Genomic DNA, 22,820 nt, shown 5'->3' with positions numbered 1-22,820 from the left:
TTGATATTCCACCAGAAAATGGCTAAAAAGAGGGAAAATTGTTTCTCTAAAGATTCTATTTTCCCCCTCGGCGAAGCCACGCCCCCTTCTATGACGAGATGCCGTCTGTATCTATACACAGTTAAGTGTGACGTTACGACTTCCGCTTCTGGGTACTAGAAAAAAACTAGTGAAATAGTGATTGTGGTATCGAAGAGTTTTCTGTAGTTTCTCGCACATCTGCGGACCAGGAAGTAGAGCTGTGACGTGACCACTTAACAAACGTAAACTGTTGCCACCAGGACAAAACATGCTCCTAATGACCAGCTCAACACAGAGAATGCTGTTTCTGCAGTGGGTGATCAGAGAATGGATTTGGATGTGGACCTGACCTGTTTCAATCTCAAATTCTGCTGACTTAACCCCTTAACTCCCACCTGAACCGAGCACATTTTCTCTAGTTTGGCTTTACCCCAATCCAGAAAATAGAGACAGAACTGAGACGAAAACAATGATGAAGATGTGACAAAAAAGTGAGAAAACGTAGACAAAAAACTGACCAAAAATGTGACAAAAAAATGACAAAAATGACAAAAAAATGTGACAAAAAAATGACAAAAAAATGTGACAAAAAATGACAAAAATGTGACCAAAAAATGACAAAAATGTGACAAAAAATGACAAAAATGTGACCAAAAAATGACAAAAATGTGACAAAAAAATGACAAAAAAATGACAAAAAAATGTGACAAAAAAATGTGACAAAAATGTGACAAAAAAATGACAAAAATGTGACAAAAAATGACAAAAATGTGACAAAAATGTGACAAAAAATGACAAAAATGTGACCAAAAATGACAAAAATGTGACAAAAAATGACAAAAATGTGACAAAAATGTGACAAAAAAATGACAAAAATTTGACAAAAATGTGACAAAAAATGACAAAAATGTGACCAAAAAATGACAAAAATGTGACAAAAATGTGACAAAAAAATGACAAAAAAATGACAAAAATGTGACAAAAAAATGACAAAATGTGACAAAAAAATGACAAAAAACAGACAGAACTGAGACGAAAACAATGATGAAGATGTGACAAAAAAGTGAGAAAACGTAGACAAAAAAATGACAAAAAATGACAAAAATGTGACAAAAATGTGACAAAAAAATGACCAAAAAAATGACAAAAATGTGACAAAAAATGGACAAAAAAGGTTAAAAAAAAATGACGAAAAATTTACAAAAAATCGACGAAAAAATGATGAAAAAGTGGCAAAAATGTCACAAAAAATTTATTAAAAAAAGGACAAAAAATGTACAAATAATGATGAAAAGATGAACATGTGACAAAAAGTGACAAAAAATGCACTATTTGACAAAAAAATGTGATGACGTGAGGAAAAAGATCCATTTAGATGAGTTTTGTAGATCTTAGCTTTCAAATGAGGCGTTACACTGGCCTACAGGATTTGGGTAAAGCTGAACTGGAGAAAACGCTCTCGGTTCAGGCGGGAGTTAAGACGTTAAATCACATCTCCATGGAGACACAGTAGAGAGGAACAGTCTGAAAGGGCACCAGGGTTTGAAGAGGAAAATTCTAATGTTTATGTTGGTGTTTCCAAGCTTCATTGAAAGTCTCTGGAAAACATCTGTAAACTGATCTGGAATTCTCCGCCCTTTTGTGTCCCCAGTTTGGCTTAAACGAGGCACACATGAAGCAATAATCGAATCCTCTGCAGAAAGTCCAACGATTTCATCAGGGCACTTTCAATCTGTCTCTGATTTTCGACCTATTTCCTATTTCTCAGTTATGTGATGAAGAAATGTGTAAGGGCGCGGCTACAGTTGATCTACAGGCACATAGGTTTCAGTTTACCAATTTCATAACAGGTAATATAATATTCTAGTAGAGTCTCATACAGGGCGGACTGGCCATATGTCCTGTATTCTGGAAGAGCACAGAAGGGCCATTGGCTCTAGGGCCACCGGTCCGGCCCCTCACTTTACCCTCACCCCCGGGCGAAACCGAGCTTCACCCAAATCTAAACGCTTAAAAGAAAAGCATCCAAAAACAAAAATGTGCTGGAAAAGCAACAAAAATGTGACAAAAAAGTGACAAAAACACAACAAAATGTGACGAAAACGTGACGACAAAGCAATGAAAAAAGCGATGAAAAAACAACAAAAACATGAAAAAAAACCCCGAAAAACAAGAGACGAAAACACAACGAAAAGGTGACAAAAAAGTGACAAAAAAGTGACGAAAATACGCCAGAAAAGAAATGAAAAAGCAACAAAAACATGACAAAAATGCAGCGACAACGTGACAAAAAGTTACCATCACTTTTCTAGATTTTACCTTTCAAATGAGACGTTACAGTGATGCTCTCCAGTCCAAAAGCTTCTGGAAAAAAGCTGTAAAAAATAGCAACAAAATGAGACGAAAACAATGATGGAAATGTGACAAAAAAGCGAGAAAACATTGACAAAATGTGACGAAAACGTGACGACAAAGCAATGAAAAAAGCGATGAAAAAACAACATTAACATGAAAAAACCCCTGAAAAAGAAGCGACGAAAACACAACAAAAAAATGACCAAAAAGTGACGAAAAATTTGTGAAAAAGTGGTAAAAATGTCACAAAAATGTCACAAGAAATGGACAAAAATGTGACAAAAAATGTGACAAAAAAATGACAAAAATGTAACAAAAAATGACAAATAAATGACAAAAATGTGACAAAAATGTGACAAAAAAAATTATAAAAATATGACAAAAAATGACACAAAATGTGACACAAAAAATGACACAAAAAATGAAAAAAAAAATGACAAAAAATGTGACAAAAAATGATAAAAATGTGACAAAAAACAAACAAAAATGTGACAAAAAATGATAAAAATGTGACAAAAAACAAACAAAAATGTGACAAAAAGTGACGAAAAAATGTGACAAAAAAATGACAAAAAACAAACAAAAATGTGACAAAAAAATCACAAAAAATAACAAAAAATGTGACAAAAATGTGATAACAAATGACAAAAAATGTGACAAAAAATGACAGTTAAGAGGTTAACATATGTATTTGTGGAAGTGTCACATTTACGCTGATTTGGGCCTGACCAGAGTCCAGGGCTTTTTTCAGTCCCAGTCCGGCCCTGGTCTCATATAGTCATATAGTCTTTATACTAAGTGCTTTATCAGTACTTTTTCTTTCCCGTTTGCAGGTCTGTTTCTCTCAATCATTAACTCGTGAGAAATGTCAATGCTGCGTTCTTCCCACCTGCAAAATATTGACCACTTTATACGACGCTTTATATGTTTAGCCCTGGTTTAGACCTCGTTAATTATTGTTGATTTAGTTCCTGCAAACTCTTTATGTAGTAAAAAGGATTAGGTGAAAAGGGAAATCGATAAAGCTGATTTAAATGTTTGTTTTCTGAAAATGTAGGTTTTTTTTTTGCTTCAGATTGAGGATGGGTCAAATGTGTTCCTTTAAAAGAGACTAGTTGGTCATTTTATTCTCACTACTGCCACCTCAGGCCATATGTGTAACTGCAGCTTCTGTAATTAACACCTTTTTGAGTGCAGGATTGTAGAGGCAGTTGTGGTGAACAGGTCTGAGCTCATTCTACACATTAGGACATTGTTGGAGCATGTACGGGGAAGAAAATACTTAATTTTAACATTTTAATCTAGGGATGCACCGATACCGATGCCAGTATCGGGTATCGGGCCGATACCACATGCTTGTACTCATACTCGTACTCATTCATGAGGTCCCGAAACCAGAAACCGATACCATTTGACGTGCGGCCAGCGCAGCTACGAGGCGCAGCTACGAGGCGCAGCTCTCAGCTGAGGAGAGAAAATAGCAACAAACTGTAGAATAGTTTAGTGTAAACACAATAATCCACATAGAGCTGACTTTATTACAGACTGCGCTCTCTAAACCAGAGTCTGAGCTGGATTTAACCAGAGCTTAATGTTGTTAGAGCTGCAGCGTCTGCAGTGTTTACAACATACAGGCTAATGTTGCTAACTCGCGGCTAGCGCAGTTTTGGCCATTCTGACGCCGTTTTATGCCCAGGGGTTTATTCATCTGAAAAACTAACCCAGCGACTAAAAAGTCCTCAGAAAATCCAGATTAAAGACATACAGCATGTTTATATTGAGGGAAAATGAGCTGCAGCAGAACAATGAAAACGCTGTAGCTTCTCGCTAAGTTACTACAAACACACGAGAAAATCTACAGGAGCTGAAGTAAAGACGAAAAGAGACCATTTAAGAAACATCTCAATACTATTGTTAAATAAAAACACATAAATGAATAAAGCTCAGGCATTGGGAGCTTTAGGACATGGGCTTTTCTGTCTATGATGGACAGAGACATAAAAATGAAAAAATATATTGAATGAAAATAAATAATTAATAAATAAATGGCATCTGCACAATTCTAATATAACTGCTCTTAAATGTGTCGCCGACTTTACTTAAGGAAATGTACATGAGTAAATTAACTAACTACAAACCAATCTGCTGTGAAAAAAGTAAGAATGTTGAAGAAAATGCCTTGTACTCGTATCGGTATTCGGTATCGGCGAGTACTTAAATCCAAGTACTCGTATCGGTTTTAGAAAAAGTGGTATCGGTGCGTCCCTATTTTAATCTCCGTATAGTTTCTTTAAGCTGCATTTTTTTGTGCTTTCCTCATAGTTTTGTTCCGTGGAGTGTTTTTCATAAATGAGAAGCTTAGTTAAGCTTTTGGCTGAGCTTCAGTGATTTACATTGAGTCCACACAGTCTGCAAAGAACCCGTGATTTCCAGCGGGACAATAAAAAAGGCGTCGTCCTTCCTCTCTCTCTCCTCTCTCCTTCTACACTCACGATTGGCAAATGAGGAGACGGCTTAAGATCATCTGCCTTTTTATAGGATCAATAAATCGGATACGTCTCAGTCAGAACTGGGGCTCGACCGATCTATCGGCCGGCCGATATCTCCAGGACAGAAAGTGACAGAGACTGGAAAGAGCTCAGTATGTTCTCCACGTGTCTGCCTTGGTTTCCTCTGGATGCTCTGGTTTCCCCTACCACTAAAAACATGTACAATAGGCCAGGATGAATGAGTGAATGAATTATCACCACCGAGTATGGAGTGGATGTACAATTGTCTCATGTAAAGCGGTTTGTGACCATGTCTGTGAAAGACCCTATAAAGATTCTTCTTCTTCTTCCTCTTCTCCTCTTTCTTCTTCTCCTCTTTCTCCTCCTTCTTCTCCTTCTCCTTCTTCTTCTTTTCCTTCTTCTCCTTCTCCTTCTTTTCCTTCTCCTTTTTCTTCTTCTTCTTCTTTTCCTTCTTCTTCTTCTCTTTCTTCTTCTTCTCCTTCTCCTTCTACTTCTTCTACTTCTTTTTTTCCTTCTTCTTCTTCTTTTCCTTCTTCTTCTCTTTCTTCTCCTTCTCCTTTTTCTTCTTCTTCTTCTTTTCCTTCTACTTCTTCTTTTCCTTCTACTTCTTCTTTTCCTTCTTCTTCTTCTCCTTCTCCTTCTACTTCTTCTTCTTTTCCTTCTTCTTTTCCTTCTTCTTCTCCTTCTTCTTCTTCTTCTTCTTCTCCTTCTCCTTCTACTTCTTCTTCTTTTCCTTCTTCTTTTCCTTCTTCTTCTTCTTCTTCTCCTTCTCCTTCTCCTTCTGCTTCTTCTTCTGCTTCTCCTTCTGCTTCTTCTTTCCCCTCCTCCTTATTCTCCTTCTTCTGCTTCTTCTTCTCCTCCTCCTCCTCCTCCTCCTCCTCCTCCTTATTCTCCTTTTTCTGCTTCTTATTCTCCTTTTTCTGCTTCTTCTTCTGCTTCTCCTTCTGCTTCTTCTCCTCCTGCTTCTTCTTCTGCTTCTTCTTCTTCTCCTTCTTCTCATCCTCCTGCTTCTTCTGCTTAAGCTTCTTCTGCTCTTCCTCCTTCTTCTCCTCCTCCTCTTCCTCCTTCGGCCACCAGTTTGTGCACCTATTTTACTTGTTTTATGTTGTTTTACTTTTGCGTATTATTTCGGAACCATAGGAAATAGAAACTTACCGTTTTTTTTTCCGTTTTGGAATCTACTTTCAACAAGCTCCCTCTGAAGCACCTACTGAACATGATTATACAGCGCCCCCTGCTGCCACAGTTTACCACTTCATACACACGATTATAAACGATACATTCCAAAAAATATTAGCCAAAAGAAATCATCGGTGCAGATCGGCATCGGCCTCAGAAAAAAAACAGTGTTTCACTATAAACTATCGGTCGGGCCTTTTGTCAGAACCTCACAATGTGGTTCTTCCGTTGGTCCCAGAGTCAAGGCTAAACATGGTGAGGCTGCGTTTCAGTTTCACGCAGCTAAAAGTCGGAATAGCTTTCTCTAAAGATCTTCAAATCCAGGCAGAAAACAGTTATTTTTAGCCGGGACTATGACTCTGAAAGTATTTTATCTTCACTCCTCGCTTCTTGTGTAATTCATTAGTGATTTTATCTGCTTTTTTGTAACTTTTTGCCTTGTGATGGAGACGTTTGGCGAGAGAAGCAGCCAGGGCTCGGTCACGCTAAACCAGGGCAGCTGTGGCTATTTACCAAGCATGATCCGTCCCTGATCCTTTCATTTATTTCTCTTGCAGACGGTTTGCGGCACGAATTACCCGCTGAGCATCTGCTTCATCGTGGTGAACGAGTTCTGCGAGCGCTTCTCCTACTATGGCATGAAAGGTATGTCAACATCACATGCTCGTTTAAAGCCCTTTATGTGGGGAAATGGCCGTGACAGCGAGGCATCATGGGTAAATGCGTGACCGATGAGGCCTGTTAAAGTCAGGAAGGAGGCGAAATCAGGTCAGCCTCTGTCATGTGATGAGTTTCTTATGTCTGCGTGTCCCTGATGAAAGCGTTATTGTGTAACTGACTTTGAAGACTGAGCTCCTCCCCACTGGGCGTCCATCTTTGAATTCCCGGGACTTTTTTATAGCTAAGCGACCTCCAGTGAAATAAATCTTGGTGCTCTTTGACACCAGCTTAAGCTTCAAGTAAACAGTTTAGTACAAACCTGTTTTTATTCTATTAGGACCTTGAAAAAGTAAGCAAATAATATGACTTCATTTAAATAGTTGCTTAAGGCATTTCCACGTTGCGAGGTGTAGTTGTTGTAACTCTGCTTGAAGTTATTTGCTTCATTGTGTGAAGAACTTTGTAATTGTGGTTTAGAAAAGTGCTATAAATGCGTTTCCGGCGGCCATTTTGAATACCGAAGTAGAATAATGCAGTACTACAACATGTGAATATCTTTACTCAGGATGAAAATGAAAGACAGCTGATTGACTGTGGCATTTTTATCTACTCGTAATCATTGCTCAAGAAGATGACAGTTTAAAAAAGGCTTCAGAGATGCACGTTTATGTGATATAACCAGGAAATGTGGCACAGACGTAGCAGCTCTGTCAGTGGAGCTACAGCAGGATTTACTAAAGAGAGCATTTTCTCCAGTTCAGCTTTACCCAAATCCTGCAGGCCAGTGTAACACCTCATTTGAAAGATAAGATCTTCAAAACTCATCTAAATGGATTTTTTTCCTCGCATCATCACATTTTTTTCCATCTTTTTTTGGGGGTGTATTCAACTCATTTTTGTCACATTTTTGTCATGTTTTCGTCACTTTTTAGTCATTTTTTTGTATTTTTTTCGTCACTTTTTTGTCACATTTGTCATTTTTTCGTCACTTTTTTTTTTCAGTTTTGTTTCATTTTTTCGTCACATTTTTGTAACTTTTTTGTCTTTTTTTGACACATTTTTGTCATTTTTTTGTCATTTTTTTCCACATTTTTGTTTCATTTTTGTCACATTTTTGTCACTTTTTTGTCTTTTTTTGACACATTTTTGTCATTTTTTTGTCATGTTTTGTCACATTTTTGTCATTTTTTCGTCACTTTTTTTTGTAATTTTTTCGTCACATTTTTTGTCATATTATTGTCATTTTTTGTAAATATTTTTGTCTTTTTTTGGGTCATTTTTTGTCATTTTTTGTCACATTTTTGTCATTTTTTTGTCGCATTTTTGTCAAAGTTTTCTCACTTCTTTGTCACATCTTCATCATTGTTTTCGTCTCAGTTCTGTCGCTATATTCACACCTTTTTTCCAGAAGCTTTTGGATTGGGGTAAAGCCAAACTCGCCAAAATGTGCTCGGTTCAGGTGGGAGTTAAGGGGTTAACACATCAAAGAGGAAACAGAAAACCTTTCTCTGTGATTTTTACAGTTTGTCATGTCAACACAGTCTCAGTCAGAGTCACTTCTCAAGACGTTAGCATGCTACCGGTTAGCAACTGTCAACGGCTTCAACACGATAAACACATGTGTGGCTACTGGAAATAATACAGTAACAGCTCTGACCTCTGACCATTGTCACATGTTGTATCCTGTGGTTCAGGGCTTTCTCTTGGAAAGGTCGGAGATGTAAAGGGAGGAAAATAGATAAAAAACTGCGTGAAAAATCAATACTTTCACCTACCGTGTCTCGCCTTAAATGACAAAAAAACAGCCTGAAAATCTGAGAATCTGAAAATGACGTCCATTATTCCGTATCGTGTCAGGTTTTCCATGAGGAACATTATTTTATTTTCTGTTAAAACCAACCCTGAGGACGTTACGATCAGTCTCAGCCAAGTGTTTCAACATTTTTCTGTCAATATTTTTGTTTTTTCTCAGAAGTGAACTTGCGTATCAAATGCTAAAAGTGCCTGTGGCTTTCACGAATGTCACCAACAGACTCTAGTTTGTAAGCACAGCTGCTTTGAACCAAACGCACAAACGCACATCATGTTTTGTTGTGAACTAATTGTGAACCTCTGCACCAGGACAGAAGACATTATAAAGACAATACCTTTGGCAAAACATGTCCGAGGGGTAAAGAATGTACCTGCTTGAGCAAAAACCGTCGAGATGTTTGGATTCACCGCATTAAAACAGTCTGATGTGTGTTTTGGTAGCGGTGCTGACGCTGTACTTCGTCCAGTACCTGCACTGGGACAAGGACCTGTCCACCGCCGTGTACCACGCCTTCAGCAGCCTCTGCTACTTCACCCCGATCCTGGGGGCCATCATCGCAGACTCGTGGCTCGGCAAGTTCAGGTCAGCTCACATCGTCGACTGGAGAAGCTACTCTAACTATATAGCTACTACCACTACTACGATCACTACTACAATACAAGGACGACATTAGCTGCAGGACCAGAGCCTCACAGTCGATTCCAGGATCATACGGAGCTTTTCTGTTTGGTATTTGCATGTTTTGGGTGGTTCAACCTTAACACATGCAGTTGGTTAATCCTTAAAGGAACAGGCCACCGTTTTTACATACTGAGATATGTTCTTACCTGAGCTTTGACGAGTTCTTTAGGACCTGTCTGATCTTCAGTCACGTAAACACAGCGCAGACGGCGTTAGCATTTAGCCTCTCCCTCTCTCCTCTATAGCTCCAAAACAGGTCAAGATAGAAGCTACCAAGCTCTTCCACGTTTTCCCTATTTAAATATGGTTACGTGAAGTGTTCCACTACAAAGTATAATTACACAAAATTAAACAATGTGGATTTTCTAAACGGATAAAAGGGGGAACTATATTGTAAGGCGTAATAATACCAGGAGTAGTTCGAAATCCGCGCCGTAATCTTCACTTTACTGTGCGGATGCCAAATTACTCCTGGTATTATTACGCCTTACAATGTAGTTCCCCCTTTTATCCGTTTAGAAAATCCACATTGTTTAATTTTGTGTAACTATACTTTGTAGGTCCTAAAGAACTCGTCAAAGCTAAGGTAAGAACATATCTCAGTATGGAAAAATGGTGGCCTATTCCTTTAAGACTGTTTTGTCTTAGTTACATCCAGACGTGGGTAGAGCAGCCACAATATTTACTCAAGTACAAGTACAAGGAAGTAGTAGTGAAGTAAAAAAAGAACTGGTGCTTGGAGAAAACCTTGCTTGATTACAGTGAGTACTAGGGATTTTGATATTGATATTTTGGTTTTCGATACCGATACCCGAATGATTCTCTTCCCGATACCTTTACTGACATTTTTGTCATCTAGAACCAGAATTGAGAAAAAATAATGTGTGGAAGATCTGCAGATTAACAATACTGGGTTCATCTCCCATGTCAAGAAATGTGTGAAAAATGGGGAATAATTTGGGGAAAATAAGAAAAAAAAAAAGAAAGATAATGGGGGGAAATAGGGAAAATATTAGTAAAGAAAAATGAACAAAAATTGGGGAAAAATAGGGAAAATTAGAAAACATGTGGGAGCAAAGCAAACATTGGGCAAAAAATAAATAATGGGAAGTAAAAATGGGTGAATGGGAAAAGGAAATCATGCCACTTCCTGACCAACAGCATTAAAACTTGTATCAAAAGATACATAGATTATTTCTGTATCTGCTTTATGTTTTCAGGACCTAAAATATATTTTACGACATTATCGGTATCGGGACATGCGGAATTATCGGTTATCGGTTCAAATTGGCATTATCGTGCATCACTATCTTAGTTACATCCAGAGGTGGGTAGAGCCGCCAAAATATTTACTCCAGTACAAGTACAAGGAAGTAGTAGTGAAGTAAAAAAGAACTGGTACTTGGAGAAAACCTTTCTTGAGTACAGTGAGTACTAGGGATGGGTTCTGTTACATTTTGATATCGATATTTTGGTTTTCGATACCGATACCCGAACGATACTCTTCCCGATACCTTTACTGAAATATTCATCGACTTGAACCAGAAAACAGAAAAATAATGTGTGGAAGATCTGCAGATTAACAATACTTGGTTCATCTCCCATGACAAGAAATGTGTGAAAAAATGGGGAATAATTTGGGAAACATTTTGAGAAATTGTGGCACTAATAAGAAAATAAAAAATTGGGGGATAATGGGGGGGAAATAGGGAAAATATTAGTAAAGAAAAATGAACAAAAATTGGGGAAAAATAGGGAAAACAAGAAAAAATGTGGGAGCAAAAATTGGGGTAAAATATTGGGCAAAAAAAAAAATAATGGGAAGAAATAGGGAAATAAAAAAAGTAAAAATGGGTGAATGGGAAAGGAAAGTAAGGAAAAGGAAAGAATGTTACGCAGTGTCCTTTTAATAACTTAATGAGTATGTGAAGAACTATCCATAATAGGCTTGGCATTAAGGAAATCATGCCACTTCCTGCAGCATTAAAAAACTCGTATCAAAAGATGCATAGATTTTTTCTGTATCTGCTTTCAATACTTTTATGTTTTCAGGACCTAAAACATATATTACGATACTATACTGGTGTCGTTTAACCATATCCGGCCCTAGTGAGTAACTGTGTTAATTTCGTCGACTAAAATATTAAGTCTTAATTTTAGTCAAAGTGTTATTTTTGACGACTAAAATTGGACTAAAACTAAATTAAAAGTTTCTCATGAGACTAAAACTGTGACTAAAATGTCCAGATATTTTAGTCGACTAAAATAAGCCTAAATAAAAATGAAAAGGAGAGACTAAAATCATCCAAACTTGTATTGAGCGTCTGAAAGAGCCTCAGATCATTTAAATTCTCTGTTAAAGGATCAGCTCTGAGCTTTATTCATGTGGAGCAGCTCCATGAAGCAGAGGAACAACATTAAATATGATTATAATCAATATTATCAATGCAAAGTCCACTCAATTAGTCTTAAATTTAGTCGACTAAAACTAGACTAAAATGGAAACTTTTTTTTTTTGACTAAATCTTGACTAAAATCAAATTACATTTTAGTCACAAGACAAAGACTAAAATTAAAATAAAATATGTTGTCAAAATTAACACTGGTGAGTAACTGTTTGAGCATAAAGTCTGATTAATGTACATAACGTGTACTGCAAAAATCCTAATATTTTCAAAAAAAAATGTTTTAAATATATATATTTCTAAAAAAAAAAAAGGGCACGACACCCAAACTACATATATTTTAGGTCAGCATGAAGCTTTTGTTTTTAAAATGCACCCACAGTGGCACAACTTTATTAACTCTAACTGGCAGTAAAAAGAACTGGATGATATACAAACTGAGGTTCCTCCAGGACTTGTGGCTTATTTCTGTGATAAAGAACCTGGTGACGCGCAGTATTTAGTGGCACGTTACTCATTGTAAACAAACACTTGCCGCTGACGCCTCTCTGTGGTTTTTTCTCCCACAGAACCATCATCTACCTGTCCGTCGTGTACGTCATCGGTCACGTGGTGAAGTCGGTCGGAGCCATTCCCACCGTCGGAAGCGCTGACGTGCACATGTGAGTCAAACGAAACTAAAGCCAGAAATACAGTGGGAGGAAAAAGTGAGTGCGCCCTTTGGAATTTCTTACATTTCTGCCTAAATTGGTCATAAAATGTGGCCTGATCTTTATTAAAACCACAAGAATGAGTAAACAGTGTCTGCTTAAACTAACACCACCCAAACATTTACATTTTATCGTATTTTTATTGTCCCATAACACGTAAAGATTCACAGGACAGGGAGGAATAAGTGAGTACACCCCCGGGCTAAGGACGCTCCAAAAGCTAATTAGACAAATACATGCAGACATTTAGAGTCAGGTGTGAGTTAACCTGAAGTCCAAACACTGAGGTGTGGCTTAAAGCTGCCCTGGGCCCTGAAAAACACACGCTACGAAAGAATTGACTGCACCTTGCCTCGCTCTTAAGAGATCTCTGAAGACCGCAGATCAAGAATTGTTGATTTGTGTAAACAATTAATAATAAGTTATAGTACTTTTACCGGGGAATTGAAAAAGTGGCGGCTGAGAGGCCAAACCTGCAGCACTCACAGGGGCTGGTTTTAGGTCCTTCATTATTCGATGACAAAATGTAGCTTTTGCTTGTTCATTGTGAACCACTGGGGGCGTTGAATGAATGAACGGTCATCCTGTATAGTATTATTTATTTTGATGTAACCAGGGACCACGGACGGAAACTACCTATTTAGCTATAATCTGGTGTAGTGCATCTCTGTCTCTTTGAGCCTAATGTCTCTGTACAAATATTGTCCCTTCAATAAAGATTAAAGTAAAGTTACAGAACCATCTCTTAAAGTGATGATGTTCATACATCCAGGGTTAAAAAAAATTTCTATAAATGAAGACAGTTTGGCTTCACTGTTGCTTGAAGCCAAACTGTCTTCAAGCAACCGTCCTGTAGGAGTGACCGTCCTGTAAAGATGACTCCAAGAGCACAGCGTAGAATGCTTAATGAAGTAAAAGAGAACCCTAGAGTGTCAGCTAAAGACTTACAGAAATCCCTGGCTCATGCCAACATCTGTTGTTTATTTATCTGTGTGGACTTTTATTGTACAATATTTTGTCCTTAGGCTTTTAATGTGGCATTGTTTGTGTGTTCTGTTTTTTATATTGTGTCTTTTTACATGTTTTACATATCGCACTTTGAGCTCTTTGCACATTTTTTTTCCAATGTGGTTTTTCAAACTGCAAATGGCCAATAAAATGAATCTGAATCTGAATCTGAATCTACAATACGTAAAACATCAAGAATGGGGTTCATGGGAGAACGCCACAGAGGAAAACATTTCTGTACGTTTGAAGTTTGTGAAAGAGCACTTGGATGCTCCACAGCACTACTGCCAAAATATTCTGTGGTTTGATGAACCCAAAGGTGAATAGATTTGGAGGAAGCCACAACATCACGTGTGGAGGAAAAGTGGAACAGCACACCAACATCAAAACCCTCTCCCCACTGTGAAGTCTGGAGCAGGAGCATCATGGTGAGGGGCTGTTTTGTTGCCTCAGGGCCTGGACAACGTGATATCATCAATAAATAAGCTTTTCTGCAAAAATATCTTTATAAACGTGTGAATTAATTTGAGGCTATCTGTTCAACAGTTGAAATTCAAAAGCACAAAAGCAAGTCCACTTCAGAATGGTTTCAGAAGAATAAAATACGTGTTCTGGAATGGCCCAGTCAAACCTTACAATACACCAGACATCTCAGGAATCTCACTGAACTGCAACACTTGGCTGTTCCTTGAAGTTGAAGCTGTTTGCTGTTTGCTTTCAGAGCTCTGTCCATGGTCGGCCTCATCCTGATCGCGTTCGGCACCGGAGGAATCAAACCGTGCGTGGCGGCGTTCGGAGGAGACCAGTTTGAAGATGAGCATGTGAGCCCTTCATCTGAACGTGATTATTGTTTCATCAAAGAGGCTTTCAGGCTCACGCTGTCGGCAAAGTCCGGCTTTTCTAACTAAATCTGCAGGTGTAAAAGCTTCACATGGAATAGCAGAAATGTCGCAATTTCAAAGCGCATTTGATGATTTCCTGAACTAAATACAGGGTTTATTATTAACAATGTAACCAATTAGAAACAAAAGGAAATGAGAAACCAAACATTACAATGGCGTTAATAAAGAGAACAACCTGCATTTCTAGATCTTAGACAAGACAATACCCCGCAGAGCTCCAGTTTTAGTCAAAAACATGCAGCTGTACTATATATTAGAGGTTGACCGTTAAATCATCGGGCCGAGATCTGGGGATTTTACAATATTGGCCGATCTAGCTGCAATAAAAGCCGAGATAACCGGGACTGAAAGTGATAGACTCCCCGTTTTTGGCATTGGAAAGGGCGAAGTCAGAGCTTTAAAACGAGTCCCCCCACAAGAGAAACATCGCTATGAAAATTGCTTAGCTACAAGTTTGACTCACATCAGTCAGTTTCACTAAATCTCAGTCAATATGGACATGCTGGGTCATTTTGAGGCACAGAACTTGGAGAATTCAATCGCAATTCAAGTTTAGTTTTAACCCCCGTAATTGTATTTTTGATCGCCGCGGCTAGAAAAAGTATGCTAATGCTAATGGTAGCTAATCAAAGCTGCTGGAGTGGCCAAGTGTTAATGTTTTTGCAGGATTATAGACCAGACATTTGGAAAAATCAGCCCAAAAACATCTGCCGAGCACATCGCCATCGGCCAATAGAAATCCTAAAAAATCAACCTTAGATCGGCCGACCTTTAGTATCTATCTATCCATCTTCTGCTTTGTCCGGTCGGAGCGGACTGGCCATGTGTCCATTCTGGAAGAGCACAGAAGGGCCACTGGCTCTAGGGCCACCGGTCTGGCCTCTCACTTTACCTGACCCTTACCCCCGGGCGTGACCGAGCTTTACCCAAATCTAAAAGCTTAAAAGAAAAGCATCCAAAAACAAAAATGTGATGGATAAGCAACAACATGAAAAAAAAACATAAAAACAAGAGACGAAAACACAACGAAAAAGTGACAAAAAAGCAACAAAAACATTCAAATGAGACGTTACAGTGTTGCTCTCCAGTCAAGAAGCTTTTAGATTTGGGCAAAGCCGAACTGGAGAAAATGCTCTCGGTTAAGACGGGGGGTAAGAGATTTAACCCCTTAACTCCCACCTGAACCGAGCACATTTTCTCCAGTTTGGCTTTGCCCAAATCTAAAAGCTTCTTGAAAAAAGGTGGGAAAATAGCAACAAAACTGAGACGAAAACAATGATGGAAATGTGACAAAAAAGTCAGAAAACATTGACATAAAAATGATGAAAAATTGACGAAAAATTGACAAATGTGACAAAAATGTGATAAAAAAATCGACGAAAAAAAAAGGACAAAAATGTGATAAAAATGATAAAAAATGTGACAAAAAAATGTGACAAAATGTGACAAAAAATGACAAAAATTTGATTAAAAAAATGACAAAAAAATGACAAAAATGTGACAAAAATGTGATAAAAATGTAACAAAAAAAATTACTAAAATTTAACAAAAAATGACAAAAAAATGACAAAAATGTGACAGAAAATGACAAATAAAAAAATGACAAAAAAGTTACAAAAATGAATTGAATACCCAACAAAAAATGATGGAAAAAAAAAAATCTGTAAAAGATCCTCTCGGTTCAGGCGGGAGTTAAGAGGTTAACATATGTATTTGTTGAAGTGTCACATTTACGCTAATTTGGGCCAGGCTGACCAGAGTCCAGGGCTGTTTTTCAGTCCCAGTCCGCCCCTGTTGTCCGGGGCTGGGTCGTGGCGCAGACATACACAGACCTGTCCATGTCTCACTCACTGAATGGATGGATAAAATTGCAGATATACATAGTTTTCTTGCTGTGTTTCAGGTGAAAGAGCGGCAGAAGTTCTTCTCCGTGTTCTACATGTCCATTAACGCGGGGAGCCTCCTGTCCACCATCATCACGCCCATCCTCAGAAGTAACCTGCTCCACATGAACTCTTTTGGACTGTTGTTAATCCTGTGTTTCTGTACTAACCCGTTTGTCTCCTGTAGGTGACGTGCAGTGCTTCGGAGGCGACTGTTATGCGCTGGCCTTTGGAGTTCCTGCTGCGCTCATGGTCGTGGCTCTGGGTCAGTCACTTATTTTATTTACTTTGAATCATATGTTTTTACAGAAAGATGCCTGATATTTCTGCCTTAGAGGTCCTATATCATGCAAAATCAACTTTTTCGAGATTTTCACCATGTTGTTATGCTATTTCCTTATCAAAAACACCCCCCTCTTTACGTAGGTCTGTGTAATCCTCCTGAATCCTCCGCCCTCTCCTGGTAAACAACTGGCTTGTGCCCATGTTACACATTTTACGTATGATGGTAAAACCAGGAAGTGCCCGACAGTGTTTTCATTATTTCTATTGGGAAGGAAGGAAGGAGGGAAGTAGAAGGAAGGAAGTGGAAGGAAGGAAGGAAGGAAGGAAGGAAGTAGAAGGAAGGAAGTGGAAAGAAGGATGGATGGAAGGATGGAAGGAAGGAAGTGGAAAGAAGGAAGGAAGGAAGGAAGGAAGTAGAAGGAAGGAAGTGGAAAGAAGGATGGATGGAAGGATGGAAGGAAGGAAGTGGAAAGAAGGAAGGAAGGAAGGAAGGAAGTGGAAAGAAGGAAGGAAGGAAGTGGAAAGAAGGAAGTGGAAGGAAGGAAGGAAGTAGAAAGAAGGAAGTAGAAGGAAGGAAGTGGAAAGAAGGAAGTGGAAGGAAGAAGGAAGGAAGTGGAAAGAAGGAAGTGGAAGGAAGGAAGGATGGAAGAAAGGAAGGAAGTAGAAAGAAGGAAGTAGAAAGAAGGAAGTAGAAGGAAGGAAGTAGAAGGAAGGAAGTGGAAAGAAGGAAGTGGAAGGAAGGAAGGAAGTAGAAAGAAGGAAGTAGAAAGAAGGAAGTAGAAGGAAGGAAGTGGAAGGAAGGAAGTAGAAGGAAGGAAGTAGAAAGAAGGAAGTAGAAAGATGGAAGGAAGGAAGGAAGGAAGGAAGGAAGGAAGGAAGGAAGGAGAAAGAAGGAAGGAAAAAAGGAAGGACAGAGAAATAAAGAAATAAATAAATGTCTATGCTGCCCCTGCAGGGTAAACAAACGCCCCCCCTGAGCGTCTGAACAAGGTCATTTTTGCCCCGAAGTTGTGAAGATGTTGGAATTTCTCTCTGGGATTCAGCCACTAACCAGCCAGAATATATTTGTCACTTCATCGATGGATGTTTGGTGAACCTTAGCCAGAACCAAAGTGGATGAACTCTTATAAGCAGCGTGATTCCCTCAGTAAAACACCCGACGGAGGCCAAAGCAGTTATGAAGCTGTCAACTCCTTTTAACTGCATTGTGAAGTTGCTGCGATATTTATATTTCTACTACTGCTAATGTTGCATGGGCGGAGAGAGGGGGCGGAGTCAACTGAATCGAAGCGTCGTGTCTTCCGGGTTTAAAAACTACCCCCAGAAAATACTTCTATTTCTCACAAAAATGAGTGCTCCATAGTGGTAGAGGTACAATATATCATATAAATGCCTATAGTTCACTTTTGAATGGCTAAAATAGCAGGATGTTGTCTCTTTAAGGTAATCTCTTTGATTTCTCTTCAACTGACAACTGGTTTTACAGCAAAAGAAACATAAAACAAAAACATCAGACATTCTGCACTCCCACAAGGTGCTCCAGTACATACTCGAACTGTGGTCAGTATTTAAAATAGAGATGCAGGTGTAAAGGAGTTTGTGTATCTGTTTCTCATCGCTGTGGGAAACCAGAGCCTTGATCCAGAAGGAGAGTAACAAAATTAATCATGAAGACGGTGACAGAATGCTCAAACCTTCCTCTTCACCTCATAGAAAACAGGTCGGAAAGTGAAGTCTCTCAAAATCTTAGAGCTTTTTGTTATTTAACGTTGAGATTCACATTATGGAGAACGTTAGCACTGACTCAACACAAGATTTATAAGTCATGATGGTCCTAAGAGAGATTCCAAAGGCAAAACAGATGCTGCCGACCCTTCTTACACGGCATGTCTGTACTGTCATTAACCTTTTTTATTTTACTTGTAATTTTCCACAAGCTCCACCTCTTGACCTTTGATCACGATAGCTTGGGGTGATGTAATCTGCCTCCGAACATCAACACATCTTTAGTCTTGGGAACATTCAGCTGCAGAGATACTTTTCTCCTTTGTTCAGTGGAGAGAATACTTTTATTTTTTTGTTTGATGTGGAATCTGCAGGCGGCTGTGGCCATTCTGTTTGTAGCAGTATTATTTTTACCATGTTACAAAGTTGCTTTCGTATCAAAAACAGACCTCGGGCCCGATGTTGTGTTTCTAAACAGATTTTGCCACTCCAGACTAGGGCTGTCACGGTATGAAAACTTTACCTCACGGTTACCAGGTTTTCGGTTTTATCGCAGGATTTTTTTTTAATGTGTGTTAATATGTTCAGAAAGCATTGATAGTCCTGCACAAACTGAAATAGTTTCAAAAAAGTTTAACAGTGCTTGTTACATAAAAAAAAATACAGACAAAGCCTTTTCACATCAAAGTAAAGGAACTATAACAATGTGTTGTTGATGTTTCGAGGGTTTTACATGTACAATTTATAGCGCCAAAAACGAAGATAAACCGTCTGTATCAGGAAAACTGTTGTTGTCCTTCCAGTGAGCTTTTGCTTTGCAGATTTGGGAAAATGCCTCAGACAGTGATCATTATTAAATTCATAAAACTGCGGCGAGAGTGAATCTGCCACCGGGAGCCCTGTAATGTTTGTGCCATCGTGCGGAGGTATCCGGACACGGCTTATGCTGGCGGTGGCGCTGCAGCCGCACTATGGGGCGACTCGTTACATTCTCTCCCCAAAGTCCCACATCAGCATTTCAGCTAAAACGCTAACGTTAGCTTACTGCTATAGAGGGAGACGGTCATGCTAACGTTAGCTTACAGCTATAGAGCTGAGTCGGTCACGCTAACGTTAGCTTCCTGCTATAGAGCTGTGGGAGACGGTCACGCTAACGTTAGCTTCCTGCTATAGAGCTGTGGGAGACGGTCACGCTAACGTTAGCTTCCTGCTATAGAGGGAGACGGTCACGCTAACGTTAGCTTACTGCTATAGAGCTGTGGGAGACGGTCACGCTAACGTTAGCTTACTGCTATAGAGCTGTGGGAGACGGTCACGCTAACGTTAGCTTCCTGCTATAGAGGGAGACGGTCACGCTAACGTTAGCTTCCTGCTATAGAGCTGTGGGAGACGGTCATGCTAACGTTAGCTTCCTGCTATAGAGCTGTGGAGACGGTCACGCTAACGTTAGCTTCCTGCTATAGAGCTGTGGGAGACGGTCACGCTAACGTTAGCTTCCTGCTATAGAGCTGTGGAGACGGTCATGCTAACGTTAGCTTCCTGCTATAGAGCTGTGGGAGACGGTCACGCAGGAGAGTCACAGGTTCGAAGTCTCGCTGCTTTAGAGACACTTTTTCCTGCACGTTCCACAAACAGGAAAACTGTCTCTATCAACTGTCCTTCAGCTTCTCAAACACACAAACATGTCCAGACTTCAGGCTCGGTCTCTGAGGCTGATCCTGCGCTGTCGTGTCGGACATGATTCCAGCTTCCAGAAAGTTTAGTTTTGGTTGTAGCTCCAGAGGCGCCTGCGGCAGCTTCAGCAGATCAGTAATCCACCGCGGTAACATGTTTATTCAAAAACAAGATGGTAATTATTATTGTCAACATTTTTACCGGGGTTTACCGCTACACAGGTAACCGTGACATGCCTACTTCAGACTTAGCGCATTGAAGTGGGAAGTACGTGGGGTGGAGAAACACTCATGGCCAATGGAGGGGTTTTTCCTCCAATCAGACTCCACAGCCAGGAAGGGGAGAGGGAGGAGGGGCTGTGGGGGAGAACATGTGCTTTTGTTGCCAGCGGGACCGGCTGTAGGCGACATCGCTTTCTCTCAGGACACCAACATTGTCTCACGATGGGGTTGATAAAGTTTTAGTTTGACCTGTGAGAGCCTAAAATGCTTCAGGAAGAACACAAGGCAGCGCGATGTAAACGAGGAAATGAGGAAAACGTAATGGCTCCATCTTTAAAGGCAAATTCTAGCAGCTGTTCTCCTTCACCATACATCACCCATTACGATCCTTCGCCCGTCGTGTCCTGTACAGTATGTTGTGATCGGTCTGTTGATAAAAGCCGGCCCTCATTCGCGTTGACAGTGTGTTTTCTCAGCCCGGACTCTCTCTCTGCCTCGTAATAATGGGCCTGTGCTCAGCTGACCGCGAACCATTAAAAACAAACCGATGCTTTTACAATGGCAGACAGTACAGCCGGCAGCTTTACGGTTTTACGACGGGGCAAGTCCGCTGACCTGACAATACGGTGGATTTTTGTAAACAGCAAACCCGACGTTAGGGCTGCACAGTCGTGATTAGATTTACCTAAGAAATTTTTAATTGAACAGATGCAATTTAGTGCAATCTGGGTCATTATTTTGATAGAAAAAGCTATAATTTGCCCAAAAATATGTAGTTTTGGGAGAATTTTTGGTTTATTTTGAACAAAACTTTGGGCCAGATCTTGTGCCTGTCTTCCGAGAGGCGAGAGGGCGTCGCTTATGAAAAAAAGAGGAGGTCGACTGAGGCTGGTTTATTGCAAGCTGCACTGAAAGCGGTCTCTGAGCCTCACATTCAGTTCCTAGTTTACATCTGGCTGCCTTGTGTTCTATCCTTAAAGGGGTTAGATGCAAGTAGGCAATTTTGTACTCACTACTGCCACCTCAGGTCATACGTGTAACTGCAGCTTCTATATTAAGCTCGTGCATGACGGCAATGCGGACCCGAAAGTAACAACTTTTTGAGTGACAGTGCAGGATTTTAGAGGCATCCATCCATCCATTTTCTTCCGCTTTATCCGGGGCCGGGTCGTGGAGGCAGCAGTCTCAGCAGAGATGCCTAGACTTCCTCCAGCTATTCTGGGGGGGACCCCGAGGCGACACCAGGCCAGCTCGGAGACATAGTCCCACCAGCGTGTCCTGGGTCTTCCACGAGGCCATTTTAGAGGCAGTTGTGGTGAACAGGTCTGGGCTCATTCTACACCTTAGGACATTGCTGGAACATGTTGGGGGAGGAAAAAACATAATTTTAATATTTTTAAACTCCGTATAGTCCCTTTTAAGCATTATAGGCTCTCACAGGTCAAACTAGAAACTTTATTAACCCCATCGTGAGCTAAACAATGTTCACGACTCGAGAGAAAGCGATGTAGCCTATGTCAGTCCCGCTGTGGTGTGGATCGGCACTCGCTCGGCCGTAATTGTGACCAAAACAAAAGCACATGTTCACCCCCCACAACCGCTCTCCCTCGCCCCTTCCCAACTCCCTACAGAGTCTGGTTTGGAGGAAAAAGGCTGTTGTACATAACACCGCCATTGGTCATGGGTGTTTCTCCACCTCAATGTAATACTGATTTAACCTCTTAACTCCCGCCTGAGCCGAGAGTATCTTTTTCCTCACGTCATCAGATTTTTTGTCACGTTTTTTGTCATTTTTTCGTCATTTTTTTTTTTTCAATTTTTGTCACATTTTTGTCCTTTTTTGTCACATTCAAAAAAAAAATCATCAATTTTTTCATCAAATGTTTGTCATTTTTTGTCAATTTTTTTGTCATTTTTCGTCATTTTTTGTCAATTTTTTATCACATTTTTGTCAATTTTGTTTGTCATTTTTCGTCATTTTTCGTCAATTTTTTCATCAAATTTTTGTCATTTTTTGTCATTTTTTATCACATTTTTTATCACATTTTTTGTCAATTTTTGGTCACATTTTTGTTTGTTTTTATTCACATTTTTTTTTAAAAAAATTTAATCAATTTTTTCATCAAATTTTTGTCTTTTTTTGTTACATTTTGGTCATTTTTTGTCACATTTTTGTCATATTTTTGTTATTTTTTTGCCACATTTTGTCACATTTTTGTCATTTTTTCGTCAATTTTTTGTCAATTTCTTGTGACATTTTTGTGACATTTTTGCCACTTTTTCATCAATTTTTCATCACTTTTTTGTCAATGTTTTCTCACTTTTTTGTCACATTTCCATCATTGTTTTCGTCTCAGTTTTGTTGCTATTTTCCAGAGGCTTTTGGATTGGGGTCAAGCCAAACTGGAGAAAATGTGCTCGGTTCAGGTGGGAGTTAAGGGGTTAAATACACTAAGTCCAGGAGCTGCAAGATCTCAAACTACTACAAAGCGCAAAATGTTCTGCTATAGTCTGCGTTTAGAAACACAAGCTCGGGCCACATGTGTCTTATGTGTCTTATTTAAAACCTTAAATATAATTGTGTTGCCTCAGCTCTAGTTTAAATGTGCTCTACTCACTTGTTTCTGTGCTCAGTGGTGTTCATTGGAGGCAGCGGGCTGTACAAGAGAAACCCTCCTCAGGGAAACGTGCTGCTGGAGGTCTGCAAATGCATCGGGGTCAGTCAAAGCAAGACTAAATCATCCACACTGCCATGTTTCTTTCCTTTGGTCGGATAGTTATCGTTTGC

The 22,820-nt window shown here is 39.6% G+C and overlaps 1 protein-coding gene across 1 annotated transcript in view; it reads left to right on the top strand.

Moving 5' to 3' along the window:
* slc15a2 (solute carrier family 15 member 2) overlaps window positions 1-22,820 on the top strand; it is a 49,527-nt gene that overhangs the window by 8,743 nt on the left and 17,964 nt on the right. Inside the window, exons 2-8 of the mRNA XM_079562693.1 lie at window positions 6,623-6,710; window positions 8,979-9,120; window positions 12,194-12,286; window positions 14,064-14,163; window positions 16,148-16,238; window positions 16,315-16,392; window positions 22,667-22,749. Coding sequence (XP_079418819.1) covers window positions 6,623-6,710; window positions 8,979-9,120; window positions 12,194-12,286; window positions 14,064-14,163; window positions 16,148-16,238; window positions 16,315-16,392; window positions 22,667-22,749 — 675 coding nt within the window. The remainder of the gene's footprint in view (window positions 1-6,622; window positions 6,711-8,978; window positions 9,121-12,193; window positions 12,287-14,063; window positions 14,164-16,147; window positions 16,239-16,314; window positions 16,393-22,666; window positions 22,750-22,820) is intronic.

The sequence above is a fragment of the Gobius niger genome (genome assembly GCF_951799975.1).
Source record: "Gobius niger genome assembly, chromosome: 9".
NCBI classification, from domain to species: Eukaryota; Metazoa; Chordata; class Actinopteri; order Gobiiformes; family Gobiidae; genus Gobius; species Gobius niger.
The sequence above is the reverse complement of the archived record's forward strand: the minus strand, read 5'-3'. Positions and strand labels throughout refer to the sequence as shown.